The sequence below is a fragment of the Phasianus colchicus genome, chromosome 1, assembly GCF_987193195.1.
Source record: "Phasianus colchicus chromosome 1, bPhaCol1.hap1.1, whole genome shotgun sequence".
NCBI lineage: Eukaryota > Metazoa > Chordata > Aves > Galliformes > Phasianidae > Phasianus > Phasianus colchicus.
In genome coordinates, this window is record NC_143436.1 from 58,968,487 (window position 1) to 58,982,204 (window position 13,718).

The 13,718-nt window shown below is 39.5% G+C and overlaps 1 protein-coding gene across 1 annotated transcript in view; it reads left to right on the top strand.

Moving 5' to 3' along the window:
- Positions 1-2,861: 2,861 nt before the first annotated feature.
- MTPN (myotrophin) overlaps positions 2,862-13,718 on the top strand; it is a 40,282-nt gene continuing 29,425 nt past the window's right edge. Inside the window, exon 1 of the mRNA XM_031589812.2 lies at positions 2,862-3,188. Within this exon, the coding sequence (XP_031445672.1) occupies positions 3,117-3,188 (72 nt within the window). The 5' untranslated portion in view covers positions 2,862-3,116. The remainder of the gene's footprint in view (positions 3,189-13,718) is intronic.

A 13,718-nucleotide genomic window follows, 5' to 3' on the forward strand; every position in this document is an offset into this window, starting at 1 on the left:
GCTGACTGGGAAAATATTTGTTCTTGCTTGTAATACATTTGTATTGTATCTCTATGAAATTACATATTAAGTTTATATTTAATATGTATTTACCTACATAATATAACTTTGGAGCATGACTTGCATGTTGCATTGAAACTTCTGCTGCTAAAACTAAAAATACTATTTTGAAGTGTATGGAACTTCACCAGGTGAAGGCTTATATCCAGGAAGCCAACATAAACTCTATGACTAATAATTATGACCGTCTCAGCAATGAACTAATTCTCCACAGTGAACATAGTCCTCGCAGAGGACTTTGGCTAGTACAGTTAAATACTGCAGAAAGAGGAGATCCATTCCACAAAGAAACTGATTCTACTACTGCTTACAAGAAAGACAAAGTAAGCTGTTGGAAGTGTAAAGCTCCTAGTTTAAACAATTGCTAGTTTCAGGCTTCTAATCAAGCCCAAATCTCACAAACTGTATATTTATCTGCATTTGTTTCCAAATATCTGTAAATTTACAGTTATTTCAGAAGAAAAATGTTTGTGTTTAAGAAATTCCTGTGCTAAATGTGCATTTCTCTCACTTTTTTGCCAATTAAGATGCATGAGAAACAAAATTCTTCCATGGACACAAGCTTCTATAGTTAGAAGTAAACTTGAAAAAGATACAAGGAAATTAATGAGAACTAATTCAACACATACAGCTTTTAAGGTACATACCGCACAACTAGAAAGCCATTCAGAATTGGGGCCTAAAGCTCACCTATGAGTATGCCTCTAGAAAAGACATGTATCAGGTATAAAGGGAGTAATGTCTGAGTAAACCATGTACTTTTGGTAAGAGGACCATTAGATAAAGAGGGAAGTGTGAAACCTTTTCTGTTTCAGTGACGCAGAATGAATAAGAAAAAATTGTTGGTAAAATTGAGAGATTGGATTCAGATTTGTTTGTATACAAACATGGTAATCTGAAAGTCCAGCAACATTTACAAACAATGTGGTCAGAACATGGCTCCTTGATGCATATTAAAATGCCTAAATAAGTATGCAGAATTTAACATATGTTTTCACCAGATTTATTAACTCAGGACTACCTGGACTTCCTAATTAAGGAAGAAACTGAATTTTGCATCTTATTTACATAATCAAAGCTACTTACCATTTCTGCAGATTGAAAATTAAGCACTGAACATTTTTATACATAAACTAAGAGTATTTACAAAACAATACAATCACATTTAACAGTTTGTTTTTCAGAAGTTTAAAATCATAGAATCATTAAGGTTGGAAAAGACAACTAAGAATATCTACCCAGTCCAACCATCAACCCACCACCATCAAGCCCACTAAACTATGTCCCTCAGTGCAACATTTACCCTTTTCTTGAAAATCTCTAGGGATGGTGATTCCACCACCTTATTGGCAGACTATTCCAATACCTCATCACCCTTTGTGAGAAATAAATTCTTCCTAACACGCAAGCTGAATCTCCCCTGACGCAACTTAAGGCCATTATCTCTCATCCTACCTCTGTAACCTGGGACAAGTGGCCCAAGTTCACCTCACTTTAATGACATTAGTAGAAGGAACACAGACAAAATCATACATGCTCCAAAACTTTTCAATTTATAAGTGAAATCAATAAGTGCCTTGACTTAAAAAGGTATCGATTTTTATCTCCTTGTGAGTAATATTCTGTCTATTTCATATAAATACGGTTTAATTCCTATCAAAAGTCTGCAAACCCCTACATGTTCAACATTTCTACAGTCAGAAATGCAATGAAAACACAGAAACATCACATGGCAATCTTCACTCCCTGACAGAAACACAAATTTTCTTTGGCCAAAGAACATCCTTTCTTTGTTATTAACAATACCATAATTACTTTTTACGTTGTCTAATAGTGATAGGACAAGGGGAAAAGTGAAAGACAAGAGATTTGTGTTAGATGTTAGAAAGAAATTCTTTACTCAGAGGGCCATGAGACCCTGGCACAGGCTGCCCAGAGAAGCTGCGGGTGCCTCATCTCTGGAAACAAGGCCAGGTTGGATGGGAGGCCCTGGGCAGCCTGAGCTGCTGGGTGGCAGCCCTGCCTATGGCTGGGGGTTGAAACTGGGTGGGCTTTGAAGTCCTTTTCAGCCTAAGCCATACTATAACTCTCTGAATGTTTAAGCAGTGTTGTACTTTCTCAGCATCTTGCCAGACTGGGCGCAGTCACAGCAGCTCCAGGGGCATTCCAGGGAAGATGCTTGGTGGTTAGGAAGAGCAGCTGCCCGTTGGCAATCAGGTATGATTCACATAACAGGCCGTGTTCTCCATACGCAAAACATGCGGTATGAATAAGCAGATGCAACCGCCAAGTGCCAGCCTATTCATTAATGATCACATACTTCCTTTTATGCCTAGCCGCTCGTGTTTCTCAGTATAATGATCGTTATTCACAACGTGCTCAGCGCCCCGGGTGTTGTAGGACAGATAGGCCTTTCCTCAGAGAGAACACCCAAACGTGCAGCGCCTCGGGCAGCTCTGGCACAGCGGGATGAAAGCACAGCGTCGCCCGTGTCGGGCTATCACGAGGCTCATCCCGCGGCCGACCTCCTGCCCACGGGCAGCCCGGCGAGACAGCCCCGTTGCCATAGCAACCACCGGGTCGCTAGAGGCGGGGCCTACGGCTGGGAGAGGCCGCGAGAGCTAAGGGCGCATGCGCGGCACCTCTTCTCCCCCTCCCCCCTCCATCCCAGTCTCTCCGGGAACAGAAGGATGCTCAAGTCGGGCGCATGCGCAAAGCGCACTCGGAGGCAGCCAGCCGGCGGCGCATGCGCCCCGCGACCCCCCCCCCCGCACTCGTCGCGTGGGTGTGCCGGCAGAGTGGGTAGGGGACCGCAGGGGGCTGAATGGAAACCGGAAGCGGAAGTTCCTCGCGCCAGTAAACCGCTTTTCTCTCCAGTTTAGGCTTCTTCTCTCGGGCTGCCCCGCTCCCGCTGTACCGGGCCCCAACCGTCCCGACCGCTGCCCCGCCCAGCCCGCCCGCCACGGGAGGGGCTCCTGTCCCGCCGCCCTCGCTCCCTGGAGGCGCTGCCGGCCCTTCGTCACCTCACCCGCCCGCCTCTCCGCTCGGCGGCCACGATGTCCGACAAGGAATTCATGTGGGCCCTCAAAAATGGGGACTTGGATGAGGTGAAGGACTACGTGGCCAAGGTTAGGAGGCCGGGGCCGGGCGAGGCGGCGCTGAGGAGGGAGGGATGTGCTGGGGGCACCGGGGCCGGCGGAGGGCGGCTCGCTGGGCGAAGGGCGACCAGGAGCCGCCGCCCGTCTGGGCACGGGTGGTGCGGGAGCTCAGCGCTGTGCCGAAGCCCGGGCAGCGGGACGTGCTTCCCCTCCCCCCCGGCGGCCCTCTGCTTCCTGGGCTTCCTCCTTGTCGCTCCGCCGCCCTGTTGCCCTCCGGCCCCGCCAGCCCGCTGCGTGTGGCTGCCTGGCTCCGCAGCCCGTGTCCCGGTCCTGCCTTGCTGGTTTCGTGTGTATGCATATGTGCGGCCTCGGTTTGGTTACCCTCTCTGTGCCTCAGGGCTCATCCCTAATAGGGTGATGCTAAGCTACCAGGTGTGCTAAGGCTTAGTTTATTAACCTTCTGTCAAGTGGCTTGAGATCCAGTTAGAGCAAGTGCTACAGGAACAGTTGACACATATGTAATGGCTGAAAAAAAGATCTACTGACACGTTATTTAGAAGCTGGATTCTGTCCTTGTTTGCCTTCAGTTGTCAGTGAGTTTTGTGGGAAAAGTCTCTATATAAAAAGGCAAGACAGGGCTTTGGAGAGCCTTTAGCACGCAGGAAATACTGTCTAGAAGCTGTTACATCATAGCAGACGTTCACAAAGCTCTTTGGCATAATTTCATTTACGTAATTTACATAAATTACGTAATTTAACTGTAATTGTTTAGATCTCTGAAAAACTTAATGACTGTCTTTGGCAACTTGATGCATGCTGACATACCTTCTGATGACTTAAGTTCTTCCTGCTCCACTTGTCAAGTTTCGTCCAGAGTTACCCAAACTTGTAGCACTCTTGGCAGAAAGAAATGTGTACAAGTACTTCCAGCTGCTTTAGTACAAAGTCCAGCAGCTTAGCTTGAATAGTCCTCTCTCACAATTTCAGCTAAGCAATTGGACTTTGCATCAAAGTAGCTGTATGCTCACATGCTCTCCTCTGTCCACAAAGTCCTAGAGGTAATAACAAGGAATAATATTATTCCACTTCAGCTATTTGTTAATAGTCTTGTATGTAACTGTGTCTATGCAAACATTGACGCTTCCTTGTTTTCCTCTCTCTGACTGCCTCGACAGTGTTTCAGCTGGAGCCTTCTGTTCCTGCTACAGCTTTTACAAGAATTACATATAGGTCTACAGAAATCGCTGCACATTAGTGTTTAATGGATCCCTCTGTGTCTGTTATTGAGACAAAAAGTTTTCCAGTAGCCATCTTGAGGCAGGTTGTATCTACAAGACTACTGCAGTACTAGTTAAAAAGATTATTATTTTTAATATTCTCACCCTTCCCGAAAGATAGGGTATAGCAAATGGATTTCTTTCATCACTTTTCATCTGCTTCAGTGCAAAGTCAAATACTTAGTTCATTCTGCTACTGCTTGAGCCATCCTGGTGGATGCTGTAATGAAGAGGCTGAAGGTTCATCTTTGACATGCTCAAATGGGGTAGAAGCCTTAAAAAGAGAGATACTGTTTAAGGTTACTTTACTATAATAAAAGAAGCCTACAGTTCTTGAAAGATTTTGTTTTAGAATGGTTTCTAATGTAAAACATGAATAAACCTTGGGAATTTGTGATCTAATCTTGTTCAACCCCACTTGCAAATAGGGCTTTTTTTTATCTTTATCTGCTAAGCATCTTATTTGCCAGTAAAGCAAGAAGTAAAATGTTTTCTTTCAGTCTGTTATGTTTGTTTGACAGATGGGCTAGTAAACTTTTAGTCTGGTTTCCTGAGGAAACAAAGCTTATAAGAGCAAGTTTTGGCTGACCTCTTCCTTACTAACGCTTTGTTAGTCTCTTTCGGTAGGTTTCTGATAAGTTTTACAGGAACAAGGGTTTCCAAAGGTATTAGTGGGTTTTGTGAAACTAAATGAAAGAGGAGGAGGCAAAGTGTGCAAGGCTGAGCTTACATTTTACTGGACAGAAGGAAACATATGTTGAGGAAGGACAAGAAAACTCCAGAGTTCTCTGACTGTAGGGAAAGCCTCAATTAGTATTTCACCTCTTAGTTCCTAAATTGATGAATTATGTGAGGACAAATATGACTTGATATCTACAGTTTTCAGAACAATACTTTCTCCATTTTCCACGTTCTCTTTTGACTACCTTATGCGTGACCATCTTAAGTATGATTTAATGTTCTGGAATTTTATTGAGTTACAAAGTTTTTACTGGTAGGAATTTCCTCTCCATGTAATGTGAAAAGCAATCTTACGTATCTTAGTTTGCATCTTCCTGAAATTCTAACTTTCTTATCCATTTTTTGGGAATTTTTAATTTCCAACTTCTTTCTTTTTCTTTCCTATAGTCCTTGTTTTAGTTTTATTTTCTCATTACTTGAATTGACACAACAGCTTGCGATCTTGTGGCTTTGTTGCCAATTACATCATGAAGTTCTTCATCTTTGATTTTGTGTAATATGAGTGTTAAATCCTGACATGTTAACCAAATGACCTGAGTGTTTTAAAAACAAAAGCATGAATGGTTGTCATCAATCAGACTGCAAGAGTTCAACCCTTGGTAATGAATTAAGGCCTTTTTTTCACTTGTGTTCTTTAACCTATGGATAATATTGTCTTCGGAATCATCAGCATCTTCTATTTCACCTAAAATTAGTTTAGAAGATACAAAGAAGATAGCCCAATGACTGTCAGACTATGATTCAAACATTAGGTGAAACGTGATGTATAATGTGAAAACCTTTATTTTCAATGGCTGTGTTTTCTCCTCTTTACGTAGAGAAAGTTTCTGCCAGTTTAGCAGACGAGTGACGGGTACAGAGGCAGAAGGAAGAGTCTCAATTTGTGTTTTATTCTGTGTAAGGAAATCTTGTATTCTTTTAAATATTCTTTTCAAGATTCTGTCGTTAGAAACGACATCTTCTTTAAAAACAGAAGTTCTGAGGGGTGGCAATGAAACAGGCAGTTGCCACGTAATATTGCTTTGTTGCTTTGCAAAAGTGTGTCAATCTGTGCTTTTGGAAGACACAGCTGGCTTCTACTTGATACAAACGTGAAAAACTATTTGTATCGTTTGAATAATCCTGAAAGGCTTCTTTCTTTTCAGTAAGAAACATCTCATTAGTCTCTACATTTCTAAACTTGTAGCCTTGTAAATTCTTTGTGGTAAATGTTAATTTCTACAGATATACTGCAATTAGTGTGTTAAGCATGGTGTCATCTATTTTTACTATGGCTAGATTAAAAAGTAGCTTTTAGTGTTTGCTTTCTTTGATATCTTCTTTTTTAATATAGCCAGCATATGTTGCCTTCAGAAGTATCTTTGCAGGGTTGGGATTGAAGGAATTCTGTGCTCTTCCCACATACATCCACTCAAATGTTTAAAATTCCACAAGAAAGCAGAAGCTTTCATAGGAACAGATGAATCAAACGTGCACTCAAATGGATGAGGAGTACCCACGCAGATTAGAGAAATTTGCTTCCCTCAAGGGAGGAAGTGGGGTGCTTAAAAAGCACTAGTTAGAAGAAGGGCAGGCTATATTAAGCCCACAGAACTTCTTAACATGAGTGGCATTTGTGCTTTTCCCTTTCTTTATCCTCCTTTCCTCTGTGGAATGACAAGTTATATAACTGTTTAACATGACTTCTGTATCAACGTGCAAGTTTTCCAGTTAGCAGCTAAGCACAATTTCTTCTGTTCAGTCACTAGGGAACAAAGATTTTGGCAAGATAAACCTGATTTTGTAAGAAAGAGGCTACAGTAAGTGTTTTCCTGGAGTAATTCAGTCTTCAGTGGCTTAACTGAGAATTCCTCACTTCATGAGCTGTTCTAATCCCCTACATTGTTGCTTCTTAATAGTAGCACTGCTTACAGATGTATCTGGTATATCAACTAAGCTAATACTATAAGAAGATAGAGCAGTCTACCAAACTGAAAGTACTGTATTCTTACTGCTCAGTGGAATGGAAAGTTGAATTGATGGTAGGCCAGAAGTGTTATCGTTTAGAAAAACATACATGCTGTGCTTGCTTACTGGGCATTCCTGTTGGGGGCAGGGGAGGTCTTCATTTTAACTTTCTGAAGAAAAGAAGAAAGAAAAGAAAACCAAAAAGCTCGATGGACCTTCAATAATTCAGGTGGAAAATGGAGCAATGTCCTTCACAAAACTGTGATACTATATGAGGTCTTGCACTTTAGGATATAATATTTGTATGGATGTGACTTGAGAAATGAAGTTTGCTACTGCAAAACTAATTGGAGAGACTAAAGCAATAAGCGTGATTTAGAAATAGTTTTTTGTGGAAAGGACAGCAGTGAGAAGAGTGAGTGTTCAAATCTGTTGTGGAAGGGCAAAAAAGAAGAGACTTAAATATGCCTAGGAGAGCAAGGAGAAATAACTAACTTTTTTTGAGAGTAGCTTCTTTTCTTTTGAGTATCCATTGAAATAATTTCTTCTAGAGCAACAGACTAAATGAAAGGTTATTGTATGCAGGTGGAATGTATGAGTTGGAAGTTAATTACGTTCTGAATATACTGAAATCTACCTTAGCTCAGCATGGTGTATGCTGAAGTTCACTTTGTTACTGTGCCTGTATTGATACCTGGTTTGCCTCTTGTATGGAAGTGGTTACCTTGCTTTTAAGTGATGGGGTCTTGAAAGCTTGCTGGATTACAGTGTGATGTAAAGGAACCAGGCAGATTTGCAGGGACTCATTTGGAGTAACACTGGAGCTGCTGGTCTGAGGGTATCTCTAGTGGAGCTGCTCTGTGTTGTGGTTCCCCAGTGTTCTGCTATTACTTGCGCTACGTGGGGTTTTTCTGCATGTAGACTATTCTAGGCGTCCTGTTATTTTTCTTGTAGTTACTCAAGTGTGTTAGAATGTGGTTGCTTAAGATAGTTTTACTGCTTAATTACACTAACCTGAAAATTATATTCAGTTTGTTCTGTCAATTTGTGTTAATAGAAATATTTCTTCTGTGGAACAGTACAGTTGCTTGCTAGTGAATGCCTGCGAAGGGCCGAAAGAGAGAGGCTGTTAACAAGTTATATGTTCATGAGAGTTGTTCTTAACTAAAACACTGAGAATGTACAAGAATATTTTTCTCAACTACACAGCAAGTCTGGTTTAGTAAGATACAGGGTCAATGAAAAACACCCCTTTAGCGTGGCTGATTAGTTTCCCCAATGTGATTTGAAAAGAGTCCGAAGACGCACAAGCTCTTTGCCTGTGTATTATTGGTTTATGGGGTAACTAACTCATGTGATGCAAAAGAGGGCCTGTTTGCAACTGTGTAGTGGCCTTGGGTTGCAAACTGTGATCGAACTAGTCAATTCTAAATTGTCTAGTTCTTAATTGCTTGAGGGTATATGTTGACTTTTACTGTTTGTACGTAGTAAATGGAATCCTGAAAAACTTGCAGTGAGGTATGTGAAGCATAACAGTGATTTATTTTTTTCCAAAGCCATATGTACTGCCTCCACTGAATCTTATCAGTTAAGACAACAGTAAAAGGGGGGAAAAAAATAGGATAAATGTCAGGAAAGTCACCCTGACTTAACATAGAATGGATCAGCCTGGGAAAAATAAGAGTCTGTTAAACTGTAAGCCTGATACTGCAGTGGAATTCATGGCTTGCTGACTGGATGGGCATCCCAGAATCCTTGGATGTATCAATTTCCTGCCCAAATTAAATTCTCCCTTATTTCTCTTTAGGCTATTGTTATACTGATGTACCTAATTGCTGTTTGAATGCATGTAATTGCTGTTTGCAAAAAAAAAAAAAGTGTGATCAAAACCAGTTTTGAATAACAGTGAATTAATTTGAATTTTTGTTGCTGAAAGCTTTGCTACTATATTCAATTCCATAAATGAGAAGAAAAAAAACTATTCCTGCTGTGGATAAATCCTGTTTTGTCTGAGTCTTTAGTTTATATGTCACTAGCTATAAAGCTATAAATTAGGAACATGTTACGAGTAACTGTCAGAAAACTCTAGGTGTGGGGAAAATACTTTTAGTACCTTTAGCTCTTTTTTTTTCCCAGCCTTCCTCATTCTATACCCAGTTTTCTTTCTTGTATCCTTTTTTTCTTTATTAAATCTGTGTGTTTTTTTTATATAAGCTCTAATGTTTTGATTCAGATAGTTACTGTTGATTTCAACAGGAATGCAAATGGAAGATGAGCTAAGCTTCTTTGAAATGCAAAGTTCCACAGTGGTCTGCATCTGGAGTCATTGGTGGCAAGTTGTGTTAGTTGTGAATATTGTCTGGATATTGTGGAATTGGTGAGTCATGCAGGCTACATAAGTAAAAATACTGAATGAGTAGGTCTTGTAGCACTATCAAAATGCACAAGTATGGAATTACAACATGAAGGTCAGATAACTTACTCATGCTTAAGGAGAATGTAGTGCACTCGGAAATACAGGCTTCACAAGTCCTGTAATTTTTATGAGAATAAAAGGCGTTGTAAAGATGCATCTGAAAGGTCAGAAGAGGAGGTAGAGAAAAAATAAAGAAAGCCTGGGGATGCATCATATTTTATTACTTCAGTCACATATTCATTTTCTTGTATGTCCCTCTGTTCTTAATATTTTTTCTGGTTTTATGTTTATGCTAATACGAGCTTCTGGTGAAGCATCCAGATGAAAATGTGAACAAAGTTACTGCTTTTACCTACTTTGCACACTTTCAAAACTCAAGGTTTGTGTAAGTTGTTAATTTTTCTTCCTTATGATGGGATATTGCTGGGATATTGCTTTTTTACATACCTATACTTCTCTATGAAAAGGATTAGTTGTTATTTGAATGGGAAGATCTCCTACTCAAACAACGCTGTTACGAAGACAAAAGCATTAAGTGGAATTAAGTGCCAATAATCATAGAATCATAGAATGGCCTGGATTGAAAAGGACCACAATGATCATCTAGTTTCAATGCCCCTGCTATGTGCAGGGTTGCCAACCACTAGGATAATTGAGCAGTCTGTTGCACAACAGTTGTTTTTCTTAGAAGTTGCAGTTTTGGCAGTTTTAAACTGGTGGATGTTTTTCTGCTTTAGCTTGTTGTGAGGAGGGGCAGGTACAGGTTATCATGGCTGATATGTTATTGGATGCTGGAATGCTCTCTTCTTTTTATTGCAGGCTAATGCTGAAGCCTACATTGTTTGTGACCACCAATGGTGAATTCTTCAGTCATATGCCAGAGGGGGAGGGGAAGTATTGGTTTCCTTACAGTGTTTAAGAGACCAGTATGTGCAGTGCTCTCTCATTCAGTGGAGGTCTGTAGCTCTGCCTAGAGAAGTAATCAGTATAAATGAGCCCTGTTGACTAAGATGCAGTACTTGTCTTAATTTTGACTGGAAGCAAATTGTGTGAATTCTTGTTGGATTTCTTTTTTAAAAAAGAAATGATATAATAACTTGGTGTTGTCCTGAAAACGATTGAAATCCTGATAAGTAGAGCAGGGAGAGAAAAGAAATGCGATCTTGTAAATTCAGTATCATAATACATGTACATATGAACATGGCTTTAAAGCATAGTGGGGACTTGAATTTTAGAGCTATTTGGCACTTCAGCTGCTTTTATGCTCTTAATGTTTTTCTATTAGTGTTTTGTGTGCAGTGTAATTCTGAAGTTTGGTGAAGGTACGTAGCACACCAAGAATCATTGCATTTCTTTGAAGAAAAGATTTTTGTAGCTTTCTTTCTGCAGTAAGAATTACGGTATTGTCTAGACTTTTCTCTTTGCTTATATATACATTTGCTGCCTTTTTCAGTGGCTACAGGCCGAAAGGGAAATGGTGAAATCATTTTATTTAGCCTTCAGCTACACTTTGAAAATCAAGTAGAGTAATTGCACGCAGAGGCTAATAAGCTGAACAGAACATCAGTAGAAAGGTATTCTGGAGATTTGCCTGTCATACTCCCAGCCAAAGCTCAAAGAATATTCTAATATGTTTCTAATTATGGAGGCAGTTTATGAAACAGAATTGTGTGCTTAAAGTTCCCTATGAACTAAAATAGTCTTGATAGCTATAGTTGAATGACTTTACTCAAAAATCGGTCATTTTACTTTGTTTTTACTTTCTTTTTAACATGCTTATGGTCTATAAATTAGTGATCAGTGTAAAAGAGGAGAGATGAGCTGGAAGACCATTTAAGACAAAAGACAGATGTCTATAGAACAGTTATCATCAGCGTATCTATTCTAAACGGATTTGCTAATGATTCTATGAATATAAATCCTGTAGGCAGTATCTGTTTAAAAAAAAAAAAGTATTCTGTACTTACAGTTCTTAATTCAGGTAGTGGAGTTGGGAGGAGGGAGTTTCAAGTCCTTCTATTTAAAAACTAAAAAAAGAGGGGGAACAGGCAAAGAAAGTTATTTCCTGTGAAGTGAGATCTACATTTCTCTTTGAGCATACCCTGTTAAAGAACTTTGCAGGGTCCTTCTTAGTCATGTAGTATGTTCGGGAGTATCTTTATTTCTTAGGTTCCTAACTTCTTAAAACCTTCAGTAATAATATTTCTTCTGCTTGGCTAAAGTGTAGCTTAAGTTTTGTAGGTGGCTCATCTAAATTAGAAGAGTGCAATGTCAATATTAGTATGCTTTAATGGAAATGTTGCTATAAAACTAAATACTGCACATTGGTTTGGAAGGCCATTCTATGAATCTTAATGCATTTCTTGGATTTTTGTAGTCAAGTGTTTTATTTCCAAGGTATCTGTTGTTGTTTTTTTTCATGATTTTTGTCAGTTGCTTCAGAATGTCAACAAAAGTCTACATAAGGCTTGGAGCTTCTAGAAGTCATTAATACAGCTGATATCTTGTTTTTATACCTTTCTGTGTAATCAAAATGTAAACTCAAGTTACAGAGAAAAATGCCTTCTAATCTGAAAACTTATTCAGAAGTCAAATTTGATTGTTTTAAGGATTGATAGAACATTGTGTTTTGCCTTGAATGTGTTCCTTGTTTAGATGCTGGAGAGGGAAGTCATGCTTTTAATGCCTGATACCAGTTATAAAGCCTGAATTCAGTATCTTTTTAAATTATAGCAGTAAATTCTGAAAGGTTTGCTCATTTTCCCATTTATCCTGCCATCTTTATGGTGGAGTGCAACTTCAACTTTCAGAACGCACATAAATTATCATGATTTTTTTTTTGGTTGTAATAATTTTTAGACCACATAATACAAATACAAAGGTGACATCGGTGGAAACTGAAATTCAGTAGCTGGCCTGTTCTCCTAGAAGGAAAATAGTCATTTCCTGTGCATTCTTTGGACAGTATGCACTGAGAATTTTAATACAGATGTTGACATTGGTGCTCTTACAATAACTGAAAATATTTTCATTCAGAGCTAGCAAGTAAATGGAGATTGGGTACTTAGTCTTTGTTCATCTGCTTAACTTCCTAAGCAATGGTCTAACAATGGAAACTGCCCAAATCCTCCAGTTAAACCCCTACATGTTTTTATCCCTGACTTATTATATTACCATAACACAAGTGTGGAAGGAAGGAGATGCAACATGTAACAGTGTATTTTTTCCATCCAAATCTGTTTCCAGAATTCCATGGCAAAATGATCTCATGTATTAAGTGTGAATTTGTGTTAAAGTACATAAACGGGTATTTTGTAGGAGACTGGTCTGATTTGGTGTTATTCTTTGTCAATCTGCTGATAGTACAGTAGTGAATAACTTTGTTTCATGTGTTGTTCTTGTCTGCTGTTCAGCAGTCATCTGGCACCCCCTGAGGCCTGGAGTATTTTTCTGCTTGATACACCCTTGAAGTGGTAAATCCTCTAAATCAGATCAAAATGTAGCAATGTTAAAGCATAGACTCTAGCCAATCACTTCTGGAGGAAAAAAAATCCTTTTAAGGCCATCTCTGTGTTGTCTGTGAAAATGGACACTGCAGCATGCTCAGTGGATATGGTAATTAACATATCTTTTTAGAGTGAATATTAGTTTTTTTGTCAGATTAAGACATGTAGTCTTATATTCTGGTTATGGTTCCTTAAGAATTAATTAAACAGTTTAATTTTTGGTTGTGCTCCTATGTTCAAAATCAAGCCTGACAGACAAACATTGATGCTGTAACTAAAGCAAACATTTTAATTTCCAAATTCTAAACTTTTTTCAGGTCAAAAAGACTTAGGAGTATCTGATTGCTGACAGTTCAAGTTCATGATCTTGGTGTTTAGCATGCCAACATTCACTGACTTTAAGTAGTTCTTGTGGCCAGCAGGGAGAGGGAGGTGATTGTCCCCCTCTACTTGTGTGGCCCTCTGAGATGATCAGAGGGCTCGAGCTCTTCTGTTAGGAGTAATAATATCTCCGTCTGAAGCAGCTTATTCTGACAAAACTAGTTGCTGCCATTAGTCAGAGCTGTTCCCTAAGTAAAAGTTGAGTGCTTTTTTGGGTGAAGCTTTTTAAAAATGATTCATGAGAAGATGCAAAACCGGCCACTACATTGTTTTCTCATTGCTTACTAATGCA